This window comes from Drosophila guanche, unplaced genomic scaffold (genome assembly GCF_900245975.1).
Source record: "Drosophila guanche unplaced genomic scaffold, DGUA_6, whole genome shotgun sequence".
Lineage (NCBI taxonomy): Eukaryota > Metazoa > Arthropoda > Insecta > Diptera > Drosophilidae > Drosophila > Drosophila guanche.
Genome location: NW_022995752.1, coordinates 627,094 through 645,295, shown reverse-complemented (window position 1 = coordinate 645,295; position 18,202 = coordinate 627,094). Strand labels below are relative to the sequence as shown.

At 36.1% G+C, this 18,202-nt stretch overlaps 2 protein-coding genes across 2 annotated transcripts; both read left to right on the top strand.

Annotated features, from left to right (window-relative positions):
* The first annotated feature begins 823 nt into the window (after nt 1-823).
* LOC117587623 lies at nt 824-1,546 on the top strand. Its single transcript, XM_034278481.1, has 2 exons — nt 824-1,225; nt 1,322-1,546. The coding sequence occupies exons 1-2, from the start codon at nt 856-858 to the stop codon at nt 1,477-1,479; spliced, it is 528 nt and encodes a 175-aa protein (XP_034134372.1). The 5' UTR covers nt 824-855; the 3' UTR covers nt 1,480-1,546.
* A 982-nt stretch (nt 1,547-2,528) lies between these two features.
* On the top strand, nt 2,529-17,262 carry LOC117587732 (Down syndrome cell adhesion molecule-like protein Dscam2). The gene is given in 24 exon segments (XM_034278650.1): nt 2,529-2,707; nt 3,531-3,633; nt 3,884-4,056; nt 4,280-4,427; nt 4,537-4,698; nt 4,771-4,920; nt 5,120-5,237; nt 5,350-5,599; nt 5,665-5,869; nt 5,932-6,068; nt 6,433-6,592; nt 6,652-6,762; nt 6,822-6,980; nt 8,574-9,029; nt 12,498-12,617; nt 12,676-12,867; nt 12,932-13,399; nt 13,465-13,685; nt 13,787-14,918; nt 14,986-15,264; nt 15,319-15,497; nt 15,556-15,814; nt 15,876-16,433; nt 16,508-17,262. Coding segments are annotated over 23 exon segments (5,970 nt in total). The 5' UTR covers nt 2,529-2,707; nt 3,531-3,569; the 3' UTR covers nt 16,777-17,262.
* Nucleotides 17,263-18,202: the final 940 nt, after the last annotated feature.

Genomic DNA, 18,202 nt, shown 5'->3' with positions numbered 1-18,202 from the left:
AGTACCATAAAAAAAACCAAAAACCCAGTTCCGTAGAGAATTATTATATCTATCAGATCCCTGAATTAACATCAGATTGGATCATTATTATAGACGGAATAAAGAAATTTATTTGCATATGTCAGAGCAATAAAAATATAATCTTTTAAGTGCGGTCGAACGAAAACTGATTACATATATAGATATTATAAGATTATACTCGGTAATCATTTTATCAATTTATAATGAGTTAAAACGCATGTTCATTGCAGCTCTGTCCCGCCGGAACGGGCTCGTCCAGGGCTCTGCACGCTTACATCGCTTTTCATTTTTGCGTTTGCTTGCGAAGACAGCACGCAAAACGGAACATTGAAATACATTTGAAATAGAATTAGAATACTCGCGTCAAATCCCTGACCCTATGTACAATAGAGAGGGCCGTGCCGATCCCGGGACTTATGTAATAAAACGGTATTTTTTTTCCAAGTTCCATATCAGTGTACCCAGAGATCATGCACTTTGCCCACTTTTGGTCATACTGGTCACTGAGTGAAATGTTTGGCACTTTCAGTCGCAAGAAAACGTAGCTCATCTGAGTACTTTTCTTCACATATATGTATACGAGTGTACATATATTCTTTGCTCACTCAGTATAAAATCGGCATAAAAGCTGTGAAGTGTTCCAGCGCATCTCACAACGTTCCGCCTCGTTTTGCATGGACTGGAACAACTACATAATGTAGAAATCCACGATATATCGCACAATTTCAAAGAATGGATACTATCGATAGTGGCACCGATGGTGTTTGCAGCCCTGCGTTACACAGGAACATATATATATTTGTTTGTTATTATTAATTACCGTAGGAGCTTAACATGAAATCTGAAAAACTGAAAAGGAACTTTTGGGTTACTGCTGAAATAGAATGCATGCTTAAGTTAATAGGGGAGTTTAATAATGTACAAAGATCTATATCTGCAAATACGACACAAAACACATTTAACCAAATTGCCAATAGAATGAAAAAAAACGGATTTCCAAACAAATCACCCACGCAAATACGAAGAAAATGGTTTCAAATGAAATCTGCGTATCTATGTTACAAAAAAGGCAATATAGACCGACTGTTTCTTATACCTGAAAGATTTCGTAATGTAATTGCACAGTTCGTAGAAAACGGCGATAAGTTAGGGCGTTCATGTAGTAACTCGACCATATCGCCGACTAATCAATCAAATAGCTACGGTGAGTTGAACTATTACCAAAACATTTTATAAAAGTATCTGTGCATACATACATACATATGTACCTACTAATGATGCATTTTACCTATATTTTTAGAAGTCAATTCTTTAGTGATGGATAAATTTTTGAACCAAGTCAAAAAGAATAATAAATTAGTTAATTTAGAATATACAAAACTGGAGAGATCTCTCTTGCAATACGAACACAAATGGCAAATCGTTCGAGATGATAATATAATTAAAAATATTAAATAGTTATATTGTATTGTAACAAGTTCATTCTCTTAAATGAATGCTAAATATATTTTCTTCTATAGGTTAATCTTGTTGATCAACTTTTCCGAATGGTTCTTACGATGGCGGGCTGATAAAAAGTCGACCTACTAAATACAATCTAAAAGCTCGTACCTTACGTATCTTTTCCAGCATTTCTCCAACATTTTGTAAGTCCCCCAAAGAATAGGATTTGTCGAGGTCGTGAAAACTTTAATTTTTCGTGAGATGCCTTCAACGTTGAACTCAAATCTATTTCCGCCCAGGCGTTTCTTCAGGATTGATGAAACAAAATAGTCATGGAATTTTTTATAATTGGCCTGCCAAACTAGTACCTTAACAACACAATTAAGACATGCATATAAAAAAAGACCAAATCCCATGTTATCAGCAACTAATTCCAGCTGTTTAGGTGGCGTGTTGTCAAGGTGAAGCGAGGATTGCTCATCTTCAGTGGGTTGACCTTTAAATTCCACCTCTTGGACGAAGCTGCGTTGAGGTACTCTTGTACACTATCTACTGCCTCATTGTGGCATTTCGAGCTGTAAAGCCGCCCGATATTATTTTCGTATGCCGCAAGTAGATTCTTCCTGGGAATGTTGTAAGAGTTGCGCTGTGATCCGTTAGTGTAAATGATTTTGCAGTCCTTTAGCTTGTGTTTTATTTCGTTTAATAGTTTTATATGGATGTATGTATATATTAGGGGTTTTCGTAACTGCCAAGATGGTTTTGAATTGAGGATTCTTTTGGGTTGGCAGGGTACATACGTATGTTATATGAAACCTTATATTTTTGTGGCGCTAAACGAAGATCAACAATTTAAAAATGTATTTCTCAAAGTTATTAACTAAACCCTAGGAGTCTTAAATCGTGTTGCGTCTGTTTATCAAGAGATGTAATATCTCCCAAGGGTTTCTTTCAAGTGGGAATTTTAATGTATTTTTAAGTATAATGCAACTTTACCATGAGCTTTTATTAGCGGTATAAAAAGCTCCTGAGCATTCGTTGGTATATGTTCTTCAATGCTCAGAACAACTGCGCACACGGCACGCGCACAATATAGCTGAACCATCCTTTAAAAAGCTGCAGCTACTTCAGTCACCGCTTTGTTGTCAGAATAATCGGTAATATTATAATAAGCACGAAAAATGTTTTTGCCTCGTTTAAAATATATTGTTGTTATTAATTACTGACGAGCTGGACTAATATGGTAAATACATAGAATGTACATGTCCGTCACGATGAATAATTTTTCCTGTGCTATACCGCTAATTAAATAGAGAATAGAGACGTACAGTAACATAAGCTAAAAGCCATTCAAGTGGTAAGTTATTGCTTAATTAAAATAAAGTTGCGTGAACCAGCGAAATTTAAACCTGTAGTTTAAAATAAGTGTCTTTGGTGAACGAAAGTGCAAGTATAGCAAAGAAAAAAGCTTAGAAACATTCGGGACAATTGCACACTCACAGCGCTTGTTTTTTGGCCGCTTTATGCTTCTGAGAAGAACACATTCGACTCAATGAAGTATACATACATATGCACATTAAATTATTTTTTGATCAACACCAATTGCCGGTTTAATTTAGTCACGTTTCTTAGCCCGTCGCAAATTGTTGCTTTCATATGTACAATAAAATGTTACACAATATTTTAATATCTTAAACAAAGTTCCACATGGGCTTCAAATGTATCTAAGCTAATTATGGCTTAAACAATTCCAGAAACCGATCTATGAGCATAAAACTCTTTTAATATAGGGATCTAATTTTATATACTGAGTGTAAGTATATGCAGAGTCCTTGTGAATTGGGAAAGGATAAACTTTAAAAACCAAAATTGTTTTTCATTCCAACAAACAAACAAAAAACTTCTCAATGCATTAAGTCAACATATTTTCTTTGAGTACAAAGTTTGGAAGCAATGGCACTGAAATCATCAGACCCGAGCTTCGCCTGCAACAACTTTATTTCTTACTTGTAGTTATTTTATATTCCGGGTGTAATCAAATGATGTTTTATTTCTTTATATTACAGGTTATTTCTAACGAGGAAATCCAATAGCGGTTATAAAAAATGGGTTGGACATTAATATATTTTTTAAGCTGCATACAGATAGTATTTTCTTTTCCTGAAACTGGTAAGTAGTACAAATACATTAAAGATGTTAACAACCTAGAAATTTAGAAATTATTTGTCCAAACATTTGATTTCAATTGGTTCTATTTTAATATGTATACTTAAATATTTAGAAGAAATAGGAAGAAATAAGAAATAAATTATATTACAATAAGCGTCCAAAATTAATGAAGTTCAAGTTTATTTCTTGGTGTAATTATTTGCTGCTTTATTAAAAATATATTTATTGGTTTATTTCTTAACATTTTTAGATGTTTCAAGCTTTTTCGATACACAAGGACCTAGTTTCTCAATCGAACCTCCGGGTAGGGTCGAATTTATGAACAATGCAGGAAACACAGTGGATTGCGCCGCTAATGGAAACCCTCCGCCAAATATTCAGTGGCTCGATAAAGAAAATAATCCGATTTCATCAATTTTTAAGGTATGGTTTGATAGCTGAATTTCCATTAAAGTACAATGTTTCCAACATGTTATTTGAAATAACTCAAAAGTGATTAACATACATTTGGGTTTCTCGATAGAACCTCGATAGAACTTTGGTGTACACCTTTGCCTCATTGTATAGTTAGACTTACGTGTATAAACTTCTTCATATTTTTACCTTAATGTTATATTTTATTATATTCGGTTAATGTTTCTTCTAGGCTCGGCATGTTTTGGCTAATAGCTCCCTATATTTTCAACCATTTGCTGCTGAAGAGTTTCGCCAGGATGTACATTGGTCAATCTATCGCTGTACTGCAAGTAACAGCGTAGGAACCATTATATCCAAAGATGTTGTGGTCAGAGCTGGTATGTATAGCCTTGTCAAATACATTCTTGTTCTATATTGTATAATATTCAGATCATCAGGATTTGTCAGAATTTATGCTTTATTAATAATTCTTTGTAATACTTTCAGTGGTTCATCAGCGTTATGAACCTGAAGTTCAAAATCCTGGTGGATTCCTCGGCAGCAATGTCCTTATCAAATGTACAATTCCGTCGTTTGTTAAAGAGTATGTAACAGTAACATCATGGCTACAAGAGCCGAATTTCAACATTTACCCATCACTTGAAGGCGGTACGTAAAAGTGATGATAAAGAGAAATATCTAGCCAAATGATTAACATTTTTGTCTTTATTTGGTTAACAGATGGTAAAAATCATATGTTGCTAACTGGAGAACTTTTGGTTTATAACATAACTAAAAGTGATGCCCAAAAAGTATATCGCTGTCGCACACATCATAAGTTAACGCAAGATTCCGTGGTGAGCAACAACGTTGGAAAAATTCAACTAACGGGTAAGTTTCTTCAGTAAATCGAGGGCACACAAATTGTGTTCATTTCCGTTGTGTATCTACATTTATTTATATAAATCGGTTATCTGTTGGAGGGTACTTACTATTCAGTGCTCATTAGATTATAGAGCTTATATTTACCAATTACCTCAGCGCATTCTTAGCTCTTATCAAGTTTGATCACAATTCCTTACGATTTCAGAAATGCGTGAACTTGTTCCTCCAATTATAAATGACAAAAATACTAAGCTGATGATCAGAGCAGGAGACCCATTAGTAGTTGCATGTGTGGCATATGCAAATCCTAAACCTACCTATAGGTAAGATACATTTCCAAAGTTTCTTTGCATCGTCTCAGAGGCTATTTTGGTGTTTAACAGTCGTTTTTTTGGCATCCTGTACTGATTTAAAACTTAATTTTGTTGTAATTAGGTGGCATACAAAACGTGCAAATAATGAGGAATCAATTCAACACATGCTAGCTACTGGAAGGGCTAAGACAAAAGATGGTACTCTGATTATATCGGCCGTCACAAAAGCCGATAACGGTGCCTTTTTTTGCACTGTGACAAACTCGGAGGGAACCGAAACTTTCAAAGTAGACTTATCAGTAACATCCGCCTTAAGCGCAAGCATACAGCCCGCCATACAGACAGTTAGTCTTGGCCATACTGCTGATTTAGTGAGTAAAGTGGCATATTTATAATATTATTTTATTACCATGAATTTAATCACATTGGCTTTTAGGTTTGCAGTATATCTGGATTCCCAAGACAAAGTGTTGTTTGGATGAAAGATGGTGGTACCTTGCGCACAGGCTCACGTGTCCGACTCTTATCCAATGAGCATATTCATATCTCGTCTATCGTTAAGGAGGATAAAGGAATGTATCAATGTATTCTTAAAAACGATTTTGAATCAACTCAGAGCTCCGCTGAACTAAGACTAGGAGGTATTGTATCACAAATATTTTATTAAATCCAAATTCTTGATAATAAAATAAATTATTTGTAGAAGTTGCACCTCAGCTGCTCTACAAGTTCATTGAGCAAACTATGCAGCCAGGCCCATCCGTATCATTAAAATGCAGCGCTAGTGGAAATCCGACACCAAAAATTGTGTGGTATGTGGATGGGTTTCCATTGCCGAATGTAAGTATATTTGAGGTTAACTGGTGGTAAAGTGTAGAAATATGTTAATAGAATTAATATATCAGTATACTTCGTCGTCGTCATCGTCATTTTCATTTTTGTGCTATTTTGCTCTGTTCACAAAACACAGCTTTCAGAGTGACCATGCACGTTTAATGTCCGTTTTATATGCCAGGGTCGCCCTGTTTTAGTTCTGTTCCACACAAACGAAATTTAAAATTTAGTTTTAAAGATCTCATTTATTCTACAAAAATAACGTTCGTAACTTAGAATAACAACACCTGAGCGCCTGACTGTATCTGTAGCTGGGCCGGAATGAATACCGAATATTTTTGGGTCAACATTCCTTCTCGTTTTTTTATAGAATGATAGACTCATGATCGGTCAATATGTTACCATGTTTGGGGATGTCATCTCTCACGTAAATATAACGGCAGTAAAGTCGGAAGACGGTGGAGACTATGAATGTAGAGCTCTCTCAAAAGCTGGGGTGGCATCGCACTCTGCTCGTCTCAACATCTATGGTAAGATTTCTTTTGCCATCTACAAACAAATAATAAAAATATAAAACTCTTTTGGACAGGAATGCCGTATATACGTCATATGCCAAAGCTTTCGGCAGTTGCTGGAAAGGTTTTTACTCTCAAGTGTCCCATAGCTGGATACCCTATCGAGACGGTTAACATTGAAAAAGGTAAGATTTTGTAAAAGTTTCCACTCGTTTCACAACGTTCCAACTCGTTTTATTTGCAGACGGTATAAGGTTACCCATCAATATATGACAGCGTATGCAAAACGGAACCCTAACCATTGAAAACGTGCAACGTAATGCGGATCAGGGCACCTACACTTGTATAGCTCGAAACAAGCACAACTACACCTCTCAGCGGTCAGTTGAAGTTCAAGTTTTAGGTACGTTGCTTTGAGTTTACTAAATACAGAGAGTGTTATTTATTTCTCCGATTTTGTATACGCATACAAGTAAGAGTTTCCGTCGAGAGTTATCAGGTTCACAACCTTGTTTTGAGGTGTAAATAGTAATTAATTAATAATCCGGCTTAGAAACCGAGTTCTACGACTCCTTGGCTAATGGCTAAGAAAAATAAGCTTAGCCATCTTTGAGTGGGCTTCGACTATTTTGTGGATTTAGGCGACTTTTTAACTCTCTTAACAGAAAATAGGTATTTTTGTAACTTTTTATCACAGTGGGTGGTGGTGACCAGTCTAGCAGAAAAAAGTTTAGCTACTAAGGTTTTAAATATAACATTAATAATTGCTTCTTAACCAGCAACTAGGCTAGTGCCTGTCTGTCCGTTCGTTTTGATGAGCGCTTGGATTTCTGAGACTATAAATGCTACAGCAAAAATACTTGTTATGCAGACTGCTGCAATATCAGACTACTGTTCCAATTTTATTTACAAATTGTCCATGGGATAAAGTAGTTTTACAAAATATTCATTCGATAAAATCTCTAAACTCTTGCTTCGCTTTGAGATCTGCAAGTTGATCAGAACTCTTTCTTGTTGGTTAACCCGCCTGAAATGGTTTTCAGGAGACTTTATTTTAATAATGTAAGTGAAATACATTTCAGCAAACAAGGAGTCGAATAAGTTGTGGATTAATGCCGGTCTCCTAATTGTATGAACCTGGTGATATATTTAGTGTTTGAACACACTTCAATGTGTGATGGCGTCTGCACTTACATGTCCCTTACTCTATCATTGGTGTTGACACTCTACTGAAAATAAAACCTAGGCAAAATTATAGAATCTTTACGCATGAAGCACGTTTTTTGTATATTTTTTATATAATTAACAATCGAATAAATTCTATTCACTATTATTGGATGTCAAATAACCCTATTCGGGCAAACTAAGACATGCGTTTGTCATGGATAATATTTTTTGTGTCCACTTATTTGCTACTTTTGCAAATTCTTTTATAATATAAGGCAATTGCCTGCACTATTATATCGTCTGCACTGCACCAATAACTGCACAAATTACGCATGGAAAAGGCGACAATTAAGCCGCCTCATCGACAGTTGTGCGGACATAAAACGTTTTTGAGCTCGGAAAGGACAAGCCAACTGGGATTATTTTCATTATTGGGCTTTGAGTTTTGGTCAGTTGATCATCCTGGTAATCGTGTTCATAGGATGTTTTAGGCAAATTCACAATTATTTTGTAAGATATGCAGCAGCATATGCAGCTGTTCATAGCACACATAAAACACGAAATTTGGGAGGACAAACTGACCAATTCACTACAAATGCTGCCGTTAGCCTCACCACAGGTGTGAATTTTTGACTCTAAGTATACAATTTGTAAACCAACACATCTTACATACGTATGTATGTGCATACATTGTGTATAAAACACATTTACATATATCAATTCGTACATCCGAATATAAACATACATAGACGTACGATGCTTTTGAGTCTCTATAAATTATGTTAAATCTGCTGTCTTTAAAAATGGTTTTTAAAAATTAAACACGCAGTTCCGCCCAAGATTACACCATTCTCATTCGCACGCGATCTGAATGTCGGCGATCGTACAAGCATTCAGTGCGTTATTGGCACCGGGGACCTGCCGCTTTCATTCACGTGGCTAAAGGACGGGCAACTTCTGCAAGCGACCGCCTCATCCGATGGTGTTAGCGGTGGGCTTAGTGGTACCGGTGGCGCTGCTGTTTTGAGTTCTGGCTTTGTATCAACCTCATCCATCTCCTCCTCCTCACCGACAACTTTTCAACAACAATATGAACACGTCGTTTCGAATGAAAATGGTCGTAGCGGTGGTGAAGGTAGTGGCCTAGTGACAATTCGCCAGAATGATGATTTCACCAGTGCCCTTAGCATCACAAGTGTGACGTGGGCCCAAAGCGGCACGTACACATGTCGCGTTCAAAACGACGCCGCAACTGTAACGCACTCTGCACAGCTAAAAGTTAATGGTATTTGCATTGAATAACTTACACATCATTTATAGCTTACCTATTTTCGTATTTGATTGTAAGCACTTTTACTCCGATTCGTTATGTTATTTTATATTTTCTGTATTATAAAAAAGTAAAACGTGGATGTGATTAAAATAATTACAAGAAAATATTTGCCTAATAACTTGGTTTGAATTATCTAGAAAATGTATTAAGTTGAATTTAAAATTGTCGATTAGTGCCCTTACTTTTATAGCTTGTTTATATTTGTATCTTATTGTATTGACTGTATTCTTATTGCTATTGAATTCACAATTTTCTTTTAACGCATATTATAGTAAAATAATGTAAATATGTACTTATAATGTATATATTTAGCTTTATATGATTTTGCATTTTTTTGTGAATTAAATGAACTTATGGATAAACAGTTAAGAGGTCGTCTGTTTTCTTTTGTAGATGCTTGTCTATATTGTACGTGTTATGAGATGAAAATATCATTATTTTTTTTAATACTTGTTCACACGAAAAAACCTTAAGATTTTGTAGCTAAACACGTTTTTTTGTTTGATTTTCCAGTTTTAACCAGTAAAATATTATTTTTGTCTTAAATATTAAAACAAAACTTGCAGAACACAATCGTAGTAGTTTGTTCGTAGTCGAAGAGTTAAAGGGTATATTAGATTTATGCTAGAAGTGAATGTATGTAATCTTTGCGTTACGCACATCACTTCGACGAAAAGTTGAATATATGCCTTAACTCTTATAGTAGCGGGTATAGTAGCGCGGCTTGGATGAAACGAGTTAACTCGGAAATATGTAATTTGGGTTATTCAAGAAACGTATCAAAATCGAATACATGTTGTAATTGTATGTTATATTTTATGTTACATTTTCATCATTTTTTAAGTCAAATCTTTCAGAGACTGAAAGTAATTAACAGTAAAATCAATCAAACAAGGATAATATTTAAGCAGGTCCCCCAGGTCAAAAACTCTATTATTATGATTAGAGAATTTGTAAAATACATCACTAAAACACATTTCAGTCATGGAATATGTTACATATGTTCGCCGTACAAATCGTCTCGAGATAAATACTTACCGCCTAAAATACTTAATACTACTTAAATACTTTAACAGAGGATTTTTCAACAAAATCCTTATTGGAAATTCGTTGTGTGAGCAGACTTACAAATGTTCGAAAGTTATGTGAGCGCGTTAATACAGCTTGAGTAGTTTATGGTCGGAAAAATCGACTTAAAATTTCAACACACTAGTGTTTGTTCGAAAACTAATCTTAATACATGAAATATTAATATTTAATCTTATAAAAAATATGTTCATATTATTATTTACGTAGTTCCTCCTCGTATATCGCCTTTTGCTTTTGAGGAAGAAATAACTGAAGGTATGAGGACACAGATTATGTGCTCCAGTAGTCAAGGGGACCAACCTTTTAACATCACATGGCTAAGAAATGATGTGCCCATCATTAGTGATACGGTAGCTGTCAAGAAAGATGGGAACGTAATTGAGACTAATGCTCATGCCACAGATAAAAGGAATACATTTATTTCTTCGGATCCGTCACTAACGATAAATCAATATGCACAATTTTCCAGCATATTGTCGATTCATAATGTTTCTTCACGACACAACGGCAACTACACTTGTAGAGTAGCCAACCATGCTGGTGCTGTACAATTTACTGCTGTTCTCTCGGTATCTGGTAAATCAAGCGTAACTATTTCGTTCTATTAAGCTACTTAGAACCATAATAAATATATAATAAATTAAAGAAATGTTTTATCTGCACCAAACACACACAAAGTCCACAGTAGAAAATCACCTAATACGAGTATGTACATGCACATGACTAATAAGACCAGAAGGTATTATCTACCATATTTTGTTTCAATATATTGAATGCAGAGATAAAGTACATTTCTGGTTCCTGGTTCCTGGTTGTTGAAAAGTCTTCAAACTTTTCAAAGTTTTAAAACCCTTGTGTCTGTACTCGCAAAACGGGTACTTTTATCGGACTATGAATTAATAGAACAGATTGTTTCCAAGTAGCGTAATGATTTGAACTAAACGTTTCAACGAGACGCTCTGTGTTTTAGTAGCTATGGCTATACAAATCTTTGGACTTTTGCAATTTTGTAGGACTCGTTTCAAATCACTGGGAGATAAGAGCGAATCCGTACATAAAGTGATGAAATCCTTCAAAGAATGGAAGAAAAACGTTGTGGATGAGTTGATTAAAAGATGGAGGAATGGACATGTATCAGTCATATCTTGCCTTCTTTCTTTCACGGTTCCACTTTGGTTTTATATACATTTTTTTGAGGACAAGAAATTATAATTATTGTGGATAATTGTGATTTTTTGCAGTTACAAACGTAATACCAACATAAAGCAAAATAATAATTATTGAAATATGAAATATGGGTGCAATCTTCTAAAAATGCCGCATATGTAGCTAAAGTCGTGCATATTTTTATGAAATAAGTAAAAAGCACCCCGCACTAAGCACACCGCACACGCACATCAAAACACTCAAATGGACTCAAAAGGTAAAATGGGAGAATACTAAGTTTATAATACAAAAATAAAAAAAAACTGGTTTTTTATGGGTTTGCTTATACAAATTTTAAATCAAACTCCAAGCTAACTGCAGATATTTTAAAAGTACATATACATACATAAAAATGTGCATATTTATGTACATAAGTACATACAAATTACAATTTGATGCCTGGCTGTAGTTTGAAACTCACGTGCGGCATAACGCGTAAGGAGGATGTGGAAAAGTATGGGTGGCTACTTTGCTCACCTTATTCAGTAAATAAATAAAACGCAGATCGAGCCACCCGATATTCTGTTCATTCAGTTCATTACATTTAATTGTTTTGTAGGTCTCACTTTAATTTGATTTCTTCAATGGCAGAAGAAGTAATAACGGTAATGAAAAGCGACTTTACAAATATGTAAACCCACAACCAACGGAAAAGTGGCAGTCCCACTGCAATATACATACAAATACACATACAAAATCACCTCCGTGGACTACTTCTTTGACGCTGGGAATACAGCAGCAGCAGAAATGAACCCTCGTATAAACAGTTTGTTATATTTAACGCTGGAATACAAAAATTCTTGTTTGTAAATTGAAACACTGCGCAAATAGTTTGTGCGTGAAGCTTAGCTTATCATTTATATTCTTATATTGTTGTAATATTTAAATTTGACAATATTTAGGCAATAACCACTTGTAGTCTGATTATTCGAGTATATTGATCTATCTTTATTACTTGAATTTCAAATTGTATGGTAAGTTCAATATATTTCTACAGCTGTAGTTTGTGCATGTATTTTTAAAATATGTATTTATGTACCATAGATAAAATAGGAAGTCTGCAACAAAGTATATGTACCTATAACATAATTCCTTGAGTTTGCTAATAAATACATTTTTGTTTAGTACCGCCAAGATGGATCTTAAAACCGACTGACCAAGATGCAATACTTGGTAATTTAGTCGTAATGTCATGCAATGCTGATGGGTTTCCCGAGCCTAAGCTTCAATGGAAGCAATCAATCGGTATGAAAGTTGTGGTCTACTTAAAACAATATATTGTAATGAGTATTATTTAATATAGGTGACTCTGGGGAATATCGTGAACTGAATTATGGAATTGGCAATGGAAATTCTCACTCTGTTATAGAGACCTACGCCAATGGTTCACTGATTATATCCAAGGTCGGACGAGAGCACGAGGGCAACTATTTATGTCAGGCCAACAACGGAATTGGAGTGGGACTAAGTACTCTAATAAAGTTGACTGTACATGGTAAGATATAAAAAAATATAAATTTAGTATATTGCATTAACTAATTAACTAATTTTCTGTACAGTGGGTCCTTCGGTATCAGTTTCTAAAAAAATGTTTACCATACGACGCGGTGAGCGCGTGACAATAGCGTGTGAAGCAACTGGAGATCGGCCGTTGGAAATGTCCTGGAGAGCCAAAGCAAATAAGATTGATCCTTCCTATGATATAAGATATCACATCAAAAACTCTCCATTGGCCTATGGAGTTTTATCAGAGCTTACGATATTACAGACGGCTCTTACCGATAGAGGAGAATATTCATGCATTGCCAACAATGCCTACGGACATGATAGATCTGTCGTTAACCTGCAGGTCCAAGAACCTCCAACTTTTCCAGTTAACCTGCACGTTATGGATTTGGGCAGTCGTTCTGTAACATTGGCGTGGTCGCCAAATGATCAGGACTCTGTCATTTTAGGCGGTGGTGGAGGCAACAATCGAGACTCTCAACCAATATCAAATTACATATTACAATACAAGAAGTCAGGAGGTATGTATCTGTAGTTGGCTAATTGCATCTGTAAATTTTCTTCCCTCTTTTATTCCATTATTTAGATGTTTGGCATGAACATAATAACCAAAAGCTAATACCTGGCGACAGAACTACTGCACAATTGGGGTCACTTAAGCCAGCACAGTCATATCACATTCGGCTGTATGCTGAAAACCATTTAGGGACCAGTGCTCCAAGTGATGTTTTATTCTTTCAAACTGATTCGGAAGTACCATCTGCACCTCCGCAAGATGTAACTGCCGAACCTTTGGGATCCCAACAGGTAATTCGCTCAGCAAAAACTCAAGTACAAGCCTTAAAGAAGGTCAATTATGAATATGCTAATTTCTCTAACCAATTTTCTTTCTTTTAAATTAATTTTAGCTACTGATAACATGGCGTGCTCCTGTGCGGGATACCTGGAATGGAGAGTTGTTGGGCTACACGATTACATATCAAAAGCATAACTCCCCAAATAGGGTAAAAAATAATACAAAGGTCAGCAGCTTAAGAACCGAAGGTCTAAATGATTTTCGCTTAATCGACTTGGAAAAGTATACGCAATATGCAATCACTATATCAGCCTATAATGTGAAAGGTGATGGGCCCCCAAGCGAAGTGGCTTTGGGGCATACCTTAGAGGACGCCCCGTCGGCAAGCCCAAAATCCGTGTCATGCATTGCTTTAACTGCGCAAAATATTCAAATTTCTTGGCAGTCGCCACCCAAGGAATTAAGTCATGGAATTATACAAGGATACAAGATATTCTATGAGCCTGTATATTTGGAAAACGAGTACAACGGACGAGAAACTAAGATAACATCAGCTCAGAGCACTGTACTGCATGGCCTCCATCCGTACACAAATTACAGCGTTCAGGTTTTGGCTTTTACTCGTGCTGGTGAAGGCAATTTAAGTCCTGCTGTATCATGTATGACCGAGGAGGCGGTTCCTGATGCACCAGAGCGTGTCAAATCGATTGTGAGTAGTGAGTCCTCAGTAATTATCAGCTGGCTTCCACCACGACGACCCAATGGGTTGATAACCAAGTACAATGTATTCATTAGAGTACTTGAAAAGGGGCTGGAACTAAAAATTATAAAGGAAGTTCTTCCAGCCCATAATCGACACTTCGAGGCCAAAGACTTAAATATGAGAGAAGTCTATGAGGCTTGGGTCACAGCTTCCACAAGAGTGGGCCAAGGACCCAGCACACCAGTTATTAAACTCATTCCCAATACCCTAGTGCCAGCAGCTATAATTTCATTTAGTCAGACACTGAGTGTTAGTTGGAGAGCCGATATCAAGTTGACTTGCGTCTTTGTTGGTAGCCCAAAAGCGACTGCAGAGTGGAAGGTTTTAAACACTCGCCTGAAGAAACATATCCGCATGGAAGTAGGCAATGACAATTCGTTGAGTCTCCGGAATATTCAACGTCCCAACGAAGGAAATTACTCGTGTGTTGTGAGAAACCCGATTGGTTCTGACCACATAACATATCAGCTATTTGTACAAGGTAGATGATATATTTATCCAACCATCAGCATAATAGCTGATTGAATCTTTTTTTAAACATTTTACAGTGCCGCCATCAGCTCCAATTGTCTCTGTAAATTCGGTTCACAAAAATTCAGTATCTGTACAATGGAGAGTGGAAGATATTGGCGGTGCGCCGTTAAAAGGCTTCACATTGACTTTTAGACGCGAACCTGCCGAGTGGGAGGAATTACAATTGGATCGCCGCATTAACTCCTACGTCTTGGAGAATCTGCAATGCGGCACAAGATATCAGTTAACAATCAACACATATAATAGAATTGGCACGAGTACTTCCAGCGAAGTAGAATCAGTAAAAACAAAAGGTAACATTCCCGAAAAAATTAGTTACTTTATTCTAATGATTTATTTTGTAACAGGGGATAAGCCCATTGCGCCGACGACTCAGAATTTTATTCGTTTGAATACAACATCTATTACATTGGATTTATCTTCGTGGGAAGACGGTGGTTGCCCCATACTGTATTTCAGTATAGAGTTCAAGCTGCACGAATCTTCTACTGAATGGATAATAGTTTCCAACAAAGTTGAAACAAATGTAAGCAAAAAATACAATAAAATTGAGGATAATATTGAATTAATTTATCCACCAACAGGCAAGATACAATATTGGCGATTTGGACCCCGGAACTGCATATAACTTACGAGTGACAGCCCACAACAATGCCGGCTCCACTCACAAGGAGTTTTATTTTAAGACTTTGGACTTCGTTGAGATTAAAAATGAATTGGGTCTGGCTGAGCTACCCAACGTTCAGACTGTATTTACCGATGCTCATCTTGTGGCTGTAATTGTGTCCTCCATTTTTGGAACTATTCTCGCATTAATTGGAGCTTTAATATGCTTTAAAAATTGTAAGTATCAATACATTTGATTAACTCTGCATACAAAATACTGATTTTACTCATCTTTTAGATCCACGCAATAGATTTGAAAGTAGCGAGAATTCACTGAGGTCCCCTAGAAGCACAGGTGGCAAGGCTAGTCAACCCCGAGAACGCTTCTATGGTACGGTACGAAAATCTTGTCAACAATCTCCACCGGAATCAGTTATCGGACTTGAACGCATACCAGAGTACTCCGAAGATATATATCCCTACGCTACATTTCATTTACCAGAGCATGAAAACCAATCGGGGAACATCTCACTAAGCCACACAGGAAAATCCGTCAATTATGACTCGAGATTGGCTGTTGAAAGCACCTTGTGCAGCTCTGGGACAAAAGTAAAAAGATCTGCTGCCAGCAGCAGCTGTGTAAGCGGCACCAACTCAAGCCAAAACATGGAAAGTTGTGATGAATATAATCACTTGAATACTGAAAAGAGACAAAAGCGTCGCTCAAATATAATCAAGTCCGAGTCGGAAGAGTATGACAGCTTGAATAGCGACAGCGAGATAAGTGGTGAGCGCATTAAAGAGGATATTCGATGTTCCCAGGAAGTATCTGGTGGTGAGGATAGTGGATTTACAGGTAATGTGGTAATTTACACGGTAACCAATACATGGGCTTCTGTTATTTATGTTCTGTTCTTCATATATTTTCAGGCGCGTGGACACCATGCCCACCGACTAATGCTTCTTTGAGCCGCCATAAAAGTAAAAGCGATCACCACCAACGAAATATGCCCAGCGACAGGCTCACTCATATCAATTTGGGCAAAGCGCAGCCCAACATTCAAATATGCCCAGCAGTATATCCAACCGGAAATGACATCAAGATACCACTAATAGTGACAACAGCGACCCCACTAACAGCCAATTCTTCCAAAAAAATGACATCTCCCAACAGCCGCGAGCATATATCGAAATTTTAAACACAAAATAAGAATGTCTCAATTTTTAAAGTATCGAATCACTTAAATGATTGAAAACAAAAATATCAAATTGAACGGTGTGCAATTTAAAGCATTTAGCTATTTTATTGGCAAAAAGAGAAATAATTACATTTGCAAATATACATTTAGAACTAGGAACTCAAGTATTATATTGTTGCATTTACTTAGATAAAATAGCATTTAAATATATGTTTACGAAAGTATTAATCTCTAATATAAATATAATTTGACATCGATTGGACAGACTGCACTGCACTGAACCAATGTTTATGTAAAAAGTACATACGATACAGCCGATGATTAAACAACTTCCAGATTGCAAGAGTGGATTTTTGTCCATACAAATACTTTCTTGTATTATGTTTAATTTATAATATTAAATAAAACATAGTTCTTAATATCAGAAGTTTAAGCAAAAGAAGTTAAGATAACGCTACTAAGAACATTATCCGGTAAGGATCTCTCAACAACCAAATATTTCGATTGTGTCTACATAAAACAGTTCGTCTCGCCGAAAGATGTAACTTTAACGGGTTCGATCTTATTTGGCCAAATTATAAAAACTGCACATTCATACTTTATATGACTGAAGTTTGCAATCGCAATCAGTTATCGGTTGTAGTTTCAAACAAGGCTGAACATAAAACAAATATCATTATAAAAGCCGTGTATGAACGAGAAGATTTACTCAAAACTATGTGTTCAATGATTATATCTTTATTTTTTGTATCTTTAAATTATTACTCATTTATATTTCGTGACTTGTTTAAGACAATGCATAGGATAATGAACGGTCAATTTATATGTGAATTTAAAGTAAGCGTAGTTTAATAGACAAATAGGAATTGTATTTATAAGAAATTATTTTATTTAAAAATAAACATGTAACAAGTTGAAAAAGAATCTTGTTTCTTTTGTGTGTCAATGATTTGTATACTTGTTTTTGTCATGTGGTTTGTAATTAATATAATTAATTCATTTCTGCAATCTATTAGAAAAAGTCACTTTGGTTCCATGACTCGATTTTGTAGAGCAGTGTTATCTTCTGCCAAGGGTCCCCATGTGAGTGGACACTTTTCTGGAGCCCCTATTCAAGAAGAGAACTTGCACGAGACCAACCCAACACCTCCAGCAGTACTGAATATTCCTTCTATTCTTGCGTATTCTCTAGCGTTCTGGTGGAGGGTGGCGAGCTAAAAAGCGTGAGAAGGCTTGAGAAGTGAACTAAAGGATGCGAAGCGGTATCAATTGATAAAACGCGTTGAAACGTTTCTAAATACAAATCCGATCTTCCTTCCTGCCCTCACTCACGTGTTCAGGGCGAAGTTGACTTCTAGCTTTTGCGAGAAAAATTAAAGTAAACACGAACAATTGTTTGTAATATTTTGAAATACCAGTGGGAAGC

Coding starts and splice junctions, on each gene's coding strand:
- LOC117587623 (XM_034278481.1), top strand. CDS start 856: ATGAAATCTGAAAAACTGAAAAGGAACTTTTGGGTTACTGCTGAAATA. Junction 1,226..1,321: donor TAATCAATCAAATAGCTACG/GTGAGTTGAACT, acceptor CTATATTTTTAG/AAGTCAATTCTTTAGTGATG.